At 39.0% G+C, this 8,581-nt stretch overlaps 1 protein-coding gene across 1 annotated transcript; it reads left to right on the plus strand.

The window, feature by feature from the left end:
* Positions 1 to 3,323: 3,323 nt before the first annotated feature.
* On the plus strand, positions 3,324 to 5,335 carry cops4 (COP9 constitutive photomorphogenic homolog subunit 4 (Arabidopsis)). Its single transcript, XM_073829885.1, has 5 exons — positions 3,324 to 3,531; positions 3,632 to 3,802; positions 3,889 to 4,004; positions 4,821 to 4,905; positions 4,996 to 5,335. The coding sequence occupies exons 1-5, from the start codon at positions 3,339 to 3,341 to the stop codon at positions 5,127 to 5,129; spliced, it is 699 nt and encodes a 232-aa protein (XP_073685986.1). The 5' UTR covers positions 3,324 to 3,338; the 3' UTR covers positions 5,130 to 5,335.
* Positions 5,336 to 8,581: the final 3,246 nt, after the last annotated feature.

The following is an 8,581-nucleotide window of genomic DNA, read 5'->3' on the forward strand; positions in this document are numbered from 1 at the left end:
CATTTATATATGATTTTATACACTGCAGCTCAAAAAGTTAGGATCAGTAAGACTTGTAATGTTTTATAAAGTCTCTTACGCTCATCAAGGCTGCATTTACTTGATCAAAAATACAGAAATATTGCAGAATGTTATTACAATAAGAAGTGTCACATGATCCTTCAGAAATAATTTTAATATACTGATTTATTGTTAGAAGTTATTAGAAATGTTGGAAACAGTTGTGCTAGGGCTGGGCAATTTGGCTTAGAATCAAAATCTCGATTAATTGAACATTTTAACCCGATTACGATTAATGAACGATTATTTTATTTATTAATAAAATTATATTTAATTATATTTATATAATATTTATTTTTTTGCCCTCATAGTTCACTGACAAGTTTTGTACAGTAAATATGTTCACATATTACAAGCGAGAGATTTTTGGATGAAGGGTGCATTACTTGATTTTAAAATAATTGAAGGAAACACACTATCTACGATCTATGATTATTAATTGAACATCAGTGTTGAACAACTGAAATTAAAGCAAGCATTGCTTAAAACGAAAAGTCACATTTTTCTTAAATTAGTGAAAATAAATAACTTGCACTATTGGAAACAAAATAAATAATTTTCAATGTTTTTCATATTAAAAGTAGAAAATAAGCAGTATCTCCTCTAAATAAAATTACCCTTGTATATCCTGTAAATACTTTTTACTGTATAAATACTGTTTAAGCTCTCCATCTACATGTCGGCGGAATAACGGAACGGAGCGCTAGTGTTTTTTAAAGGGAATGTAATTGAAATAATCTTCCTGGAAAAAATTTAACGATTATAGGTTCTGAATGTCGATTTCGATTATTTTTCGATTAATCGCCCAGCCCTAAGTTGTGCTACCAAATATTTTTTGGAACCTGTGATTTATTTTTTTCAAGATTCTTTGATGAATAAAAAGTTAAAAAGAACAGCATTTATTCAAAATATAAATCTTTTCTAACAATGTAAATCTATGCTATCTACTTTTTATTAATTTAACACATCCTGAATAAATGTGAATAAAAGTATTGATTTCTTTCTGACCCCGAACTTTTGAACAGTAGTGTATATTGTTAGAAAACCTTGTGGGGGACATTTTAAATAAATGCTGTTCTTTTTAACCTTTTATTGATCAAAGAATCCTGAAAAAACTGTCACAGGTTCCAAAAAATATTAAGCAGCACAACTGTTTACAACACTGATCATAAATAAGAATATTAGAATGATTTCTGAATGATCATTTCACACTGAAGACTGGAGTAATGACGCTGAAAATGTAGCTTCGTATCACAGGAATAAATTACATTTTAAAATATATTCACATAGAAAACAATTTTAAATTGAAATAATATTTCACAATATTATAGTTTTTTTTCTGTATTTTTGATCAAACAAATGCATGAGCATTTTGAATGCTCTCTCTCTCTATGTATACATTTATATATTTTGTATAAATTAAACAAATATAAATGCATTATATTTATTCATTTAAATAATTACTAATTTTTTTTTTTGCACTCTACTCTGCAATAATGGCTGTTTGGTGAATTGGGGGAAAAAATGGAGACAATTTTTATTAATTATATTGGTCCGGTTGTCCTAATATAAAGACATTTTATTCTTCATACTAAGTTCTGTTTAGGGATTCTCATTTCGGTTAATTTTCCTGACCGACAACCGCTGCTCGTTATCCGAACATTAACCGTTAACTGATAAAATTAGAATAATAAATTAATTTAAAATAAAAATAGAATGCACGAGTATCTGTGATGATACATAAAAAATACAAGCAAATATTTTATTTTAACGTGCAAACAGCAGCATACAGAGAAAATCGAGAACCGAGAAAATCATAATAAAATAATCAAAAAGAATAATATAAATAGGCCTACACTGATAATGTATACATTAAATAACTATCTAATGAAGAGGACAAAACTAAAACACACTGAATCCTATGCGATTTGAAGAACGGTTCCGGTCTTATTCTTGTCGTCGGACATAAAAATATATAGCAAACCAGCCTATACCTCAGTGTGCCTAGTTTTTAACATGTGGACATGCTGTACGGATAGACTGGAGTGCTGCCTGTTAACTGTTAGATCCGCGACATAATCACCATCACAAATCCTTTCAATTTGCGGTTTGGGTCTTTTCATCCACTGGTCATATGTGGAGAAACGTGTTTTCACAGAGTTGCCAATCACAGACATATCTGTTGATTTAATGGTGGCATTGGCCAATCAGAGTGCCGGTTTCAGTTCTGATGATTTCTACACGTCCGCGAACTCTCTCATTACAACAAAGAAAGTGTATACATGATGTAAATAAGAGATTAATTGTAAAGTCTAGGGTTATTTTATTAATTTTTATTAACTTTGTGAGATTGCGCTGAACTGCAGTAATGTATAACAAAGTCCCTTTAAGGCAAGTCATGTCACTTGGCGGCCATCTTTGAAACGCTACTCGGGCAGGCAAGTGCAGCTCCTATCTCTTTGAATGGGGAAACATCAAATTCTCCAAAACTGTTCACCAAGTTTAGGATTAAATTTCATATTTTAAATCTCCAAAGAAATCCAACAAGAACTACCTCATAAATATGGTTCCTTGTGCTCCAATAGCGTTAAAAAACACTTATTTTTCCGGCTAAATGAGCCAGTGCGCATGCGCAGTACTGAGCGCACGTTTTAGAGCGCCGATTGTTTCTATAGCAACCGGGACTTCTAACTGCAGCTGCAGTGACGCGCTGACTTTACTAATCAACGATTGGCTCTTTCACTAAGAAGGCGGGGCTTCGCGGCCATAATGAACGTTGCATTTTTCCCCATTCAAAACTATACGAGTGACAAGTCTTGGGTATTCTATAGTCTTTGTGTGTAAGTAACAGCTTTCCAGTGTTTGTAAGGGGAGCGCGCACTTTATAATAAATTCAGAATTTGAATACATTCACTCACGGATTCACTCTCTGATAATGCAATATCGCCATCTTGTTGCATATGCCACATCAGTTACATCAACTAAGTGAAGATAAAGCAGGAGCTTGCTCAGCAAAATATGTCTGTACATCCGCACTGCACATGCCGACACGCGCCGTGAGTAAACAGATAACGTTAACTTTAACTTACATATAGCATTTATTCTTTCTTTCACCATGCAGCAAACGTAAAAAAGAAAAAAAACCTTTTAAACCGTTTAACTGATAGTAATAATCGGTTACAATTCTTACTGTCGGTTAACGGTTAAACGGTCAATATGAGCATCTCTAGTTCTGTTAGATTAATTGACAGTGTGGTTTTGTAATATATGGCTGCTTTATGATTATTGTGGACTGTAATATTTTCCATAATTTTTTGCAGGTATGTTACGCCAGAGTTCTGGATTATCGGAGGAAGTTCATTGAAGCAGCTCAGCGCTATAATGAGCTCTCTTATAAATCCATCGTCCATGAGACTGAGCGTCTGGAGGCCCTGAAACATGCGCTTCACTGCACTATACTGGCTTCTGCAGGTACTCTTTATCTATTACACTATTGTTATTGTGGTTAACCAGTTTCAGCCCCATTTAAAGCTGGTCGCATTATTTAATCAGTTCTTAATGTGTCTAAAAGGTCAGCAGCGTTCTCGTATGTTAGCTACACTCTTCAAAGATGAGCGCTGTCAGCAACTCGCCGCCTACGGCATCCTGGAAAAAATGTACCTGGATCGAATCATTCGGGGAAACCAGCTGCAAGAGTTTGCTGCCATGCTAATGCCTCATCAAAAAGCTACCACAGCTGATGGTATTACACGTTATGCTTTAGTACTGTTATTTATTTGTGATCTTTGAAAGGAAATGCGATGACTAATACTTGTTTAATGCTTTCAGGTTCAAGCATCTTAGACCGAGCAGTCATTGAGCACAACCTGCTGTCTGCTAGCAAACTCTACAATAATATCACGTTTGAAGAGTTAGGAGCTCTTCTGGAGATTCCACCTGCAAAGGTACAACTGTGCTGACTGACTTTAAGGAAACGTCTCTTCTGCTTACCAAAACTGCATTTATTTAATCAAAAATACAAGAAAAACAGCAATATTGTGAAATATTATTACAAAAAATGCTATTAGAATTAGAGGTCGACCGATATATTGTTCGGCCGATATATCGGGCAGATATTTGCCATTTTTTAATATATCGGCATCGGCTGATATCCGTGTTTAGTAGCGCCGATTTAAAGTCAGCAGTCGACAACGATCAGCAGCTTGTTTGCTAACATATTAGCCCCAGTGTTATAAGTTCTGTTTTATTTTTCCTGTATTGGAGTCGGAGAATTTCACCCTGTGCGTGGGGTGGAGAACGCGGCAGCTCTCACAAACTATGCAGCTTTGCGATTATTCCGGCTCGCTCTGAGACAGTGATGCATGGAGGGTGGTTATATCCGCGGGTCTGGTAATAATAAAATGCATTCTAATTACTTGTGTGTGGGTTGTGGGTGGATGAGATAAATCAATAATGATGTAAACATTAACTACAGTTTCTAAAATCTGAACCTGAGTTATGTGGTCAGGACCGTGGCGCCAGCTTCCTTTTAAATATATTTTGATGATTGCACCTGATGCGCCCACGCCGTCCTCTCCGCGAGTTTATACCTATGGTCACGTCCAGATGTCAGTAAACGTTATTTTTGTTTATTATCTCTAATTAGAATGCAATTTATTCCTGTGATCAAAGCTGAATTTTCAGCAACATTACTCCAATCTTCAATGTCACATGATCCTTCAAAAATCATTCTGTATACAAATATCTTTATTTTCTCACAGGCTGAAAAGATAGCATCACAGATGATTACTGAGGGCCGCATGAATGGATTCATTGACCAGATAGATGGCATTGTCCATTTTGAAAGTAAGTTTGGTTTTTGACTGATTATGTTGGATAAATGCTGTGTAACTATGACACAACTTACACAAAATATGTTATATGTATTTCCATCAGCACGAGAGCCTTTGCCCACCTGGGACAAGCAGATTCAGTCATTGTGCTTCCAGGTGAACAACCTCCTGGAGAAGATCAGTCAGGCAGCACCGGAGTGGACGGCACAAGCCATCGAGGCTCAGATGACCCAATAAACCCCCTTCATGCTCTTTTGAACACTGCTTTCTCTCTTTTCATTGGTCAAAACAGAAAAGACTCCCATTGAATTTAATTTAACAAAAAGCACATGTATGTTAATGGTCTGTTAATCTTGACATATTTGCTACTTAGGTTAACATTTTCATAGTCTGTGAGTACCCGATGCCTAATAAACGCTGTGAAAATGTCTTTGTCTCAAAAATGTTGTCTCTGTTTTGCCTAACTGCTAGAAGCGATCATTAAGCAAAGTACCACCCTTTTCAAGTTTGATTTCATTGATAAATGAAAAAATTGTATGGTGAAATACTACAAACCTTGAAAAAAAAGTAGTGATTCGTTTCACACTGGTTAAATGAAACAAATGTGAAATTATCACAGAGGAGCTTAACTCACCAAAAAAAATAAAATAAAATGCACCTAACCGTGTGCTTAATTATCAGTAATTCATGTGCAAGACTTTAAGTTTATTGTTCTGATGATAGATAAATATTTTAAGATAAAATTGACCATCACTGGTGTTCCAGTCAGTGGTTGTAACTCTTATTTTTGTGAAATTAAATAATAAAGAACAAAAGTAATAATTCCATGTAATGTCGAGATGTTAATCAGCTTTTGTGGAAGAAAAAAAATGCACTGAAGTTTATTCAGATGTTAAAGTAATTTTTTTTTTACTATTTCAAATAATCAAATGTTCCCAGGGTTATTTATAACCTTAAAAAATGACATTTATAGTATGTTTTTTAGTGGTTAAATGTGTTTAATTTTTTCATAATCATAAACTACATTTTACAGAATTACCGAATGAATACTATTACTGTGCAGTATTTAATTAAATGCAGTATAATTTTTTATGGGGTCTCCCTTTAGTCTCAAAACATCCTTTTATTTGTGGCATGGATTCAGAGGCTGCAAGTTTCCTTTGATTATGTAAGAAATAATTATGTGCTATACTGACATGATTAATGGCAGCTACACATTCATAAAACCTAAGATCCCAAAGATGGCTGGGAAGGCCGCTGATTAACATCAAATAACACATTGTCATGTTCATAAAACCAGTTTGAGGCGAATTTAGCTATGTAGTGTTTTGCATGTTCATAGAAGTAGCAAAGACCATGGATACTGTACATTGTGTCCATGAATAGATGCACATGGACAGCAACAATATCCAAATCAGCTGTGGCACTGAAGCAATGATTGATTGATATTACAATTACCATTATGCCATTACCAAATCCTAAGTGTTCCTCAGCAGAAATCAATATTCATCAAATCAGACTTATCCAGTTTTGATGCTTCTGCCAACTGCAACTTCAGCTTTTAGTTTTTAACTGGCAGAAGTGGAACCCAACGCGGTTTTCTACTGTTTGTTCCATTGACCTCAAAGTTAAACACATTATGCAATCTGAGATATTCAGTTTCTGTTTTTGGTAACCATTTTGAGTAAACCCTAGGGACTTTTCTACATGGAAATCCCAGAGGATGAGCTATAACAGAACCAAGAAAAATCGTTCCAAATAAAGTGGTTGGAGAAGAAAATAAACCCAACTGTATAGCTGATATCTAAACATGCTTTCTTTTGTCCTTCAGTAAAAGCATGGCTTATTGTCTGTTTGTCTCAGACTAACCTTGGTTTATCATTGTCTTTGCTAAATTATTAGTTATGACAGTAAATACATGTTTTATTCATGTTTTATTTAAAACATGATGTAAGTGTAACCAAAATATTGAATACTGAGTAAACAGAGAGAAGAAAAGAAGTCTCTGCCAAAATGTAAGCCTGTAGTTGTGAATCCTATAATGCTAGTTAGTCAGTAATGTGTTTAAAAAAAAATCAGGATCATCTACAATATTAACATGCAACTGTCACGATCCAGGCGGGGTTGAGGAGTGGAGAATGATGAGGAGAACCGGAGTAGATGAATGAATAAAGATTTATTAAAACAAAACACTGAAACTAATACAAATAAACAAAAACCGGGAGCATAAGATGAGTACATGAAACAAGCAAACAGAAGTAACAGAATGCATTGACGGACAAATGGGGAGTGCACAGACACAGACTTTATACACAGAAACATAGGCGTGGTCACAAACAAGATAACGAGATGTCGAGGGGGAAATACAAATATGGGCAAGACTAAACCAAAAAAACTAAACCAAAAGGGGGAGAACAGACTAAACCAATTGAACTAGAAACAGAAGGGGAAAAACACTGGGAAAACAGAACAGAGACAGAACAGGACAAAACACAGACATGTTCCTGACATTACCCCCCCCCCCCTCCCCCGAAGGCGCGTCTCGCGCCTAATAACATCCATAGGGGAGGGAGGGTGGGCGCCCTGGAGACCGCTAGGTAGGGATACAGGGGACACAGGATACATGGGTGGTCTCCAGGGCGGATCAGGGAGCTCAGGTGGCCATGGTGGGTCTGGGAGCTCAGGGGGCCATGGCCGGGTAAACAGTCCGGGAGGCCATGGCAGATCTGGGGGTTCAGGGGACCATGGCCAGATAATCAGTCCAGGAGGCCATGGTGGGTCTGGGAGCTCAGGGGGCCATGGCCGAGTAAACAGTCCAGATGGCCATGGCGGATCTAGGGGCTCAGGAAGCCATGGCCGAGTAAACAGTCCAGGTGGCCATGGCCGAGTATACAGTCCAGGTGGCCATGGCGGATCTGGGTGCTCAGGAAGCCATGGCCGAGTAAACAGTCCACGTGGCCATGGCGGATCTGGGGGCTCAGGAAACCATGGCCGGGTTAACAGTCCCGGTGGCCATGGCCGAGTATACAGTCCAGGTGGCCATGGCTGATCAGGGGAGTAGCCCCCCCCCAAAATTTTCTTGGGGGAACCTAGGGTATAGTCCACCCAGGAGAGCACGGAAGGGCACGTAGGATAGAGCTCCGGCTCTGGAGGGCGCGCAGGAGAGAGCTCCGGCTCTGGAGGGCACGCAGGCTCTTGAGGAGCGGGCTCTGGACGGCGCTCTTGAGGAGCGGGTTCTGGACGGCGCTCTTGAGGAGCGGGCTCTGGACGGCGCTCTTGAGGAGCGGGCTCTGGACGGCGCTCTTGAGGAGCGGGCTCTGGAGGACTGGACGACCCCAGCGGAGACTCTGGAGGGCTGGGCGTCTCCAGCGGAGACTTTGGAAGAGCAGGCTCTGGGCGAGCGGTCACTGGAGGGCGCTCTGGCGGCGCGGTCACTAGAGGGCGCTCTGGCGGCGCAGTCACTGGAGGGCTGGGCGGAACCAGCGAAGACTCTGGGAGACTGGGCGGAACCAGCGAAGACTCCGACTTGGCGGTAGCCATCTTGGGTGCAGATTCAGGCTTGGTGGCCATCTTGGCCGGGATTTCAGGTTGGGCGATCATTTTGGCCGAGGGTTCAGGAACGGCGGTCATCTTGGCCGTGAACTCAGGAACGGCGGCCATCTTGACCGGGAACTCAGGTTTGGCGGCCA

The sequence above is a fragment of the Garra rufa genome, chromosome 23 (genome assembly GCF_049309525.1).
Source record: "Garra rufa chromosome 23, GarRuf1.0, whole genome shotgun sequence".
Lineage (NCBI taxonomy): Eukaryota > Metazoa > Chordata > Actinopteri > Cypriniformes > Cyprinidae > Garra > Garra rufa.

Excerpts from the sequence above, each read along its gene's own strand:
- cops4 (XM_073829885.1), top strand. The coding sequence starts at position 3,339 with ATGATTATTGTGGACTGTAATATTTTCCATAATTTTTTGCAGGTATGT. Across the intron at positions 3,532-3,631 it reads CACTATACTGGCTTCTGCAG|GTCAGCAGCGTTCTCGTATG; the intron begins GTACTCTTTATC and ends TGTGTCTAAAAG. Across the intron at positions 4,906-4,995 it reads TGGCATTGTCCATTTTGAAA|CACGAGAGCCTTTGCCCACC; the intron begins GTAAGTTTGGTT and ends TATTTCCATCAG.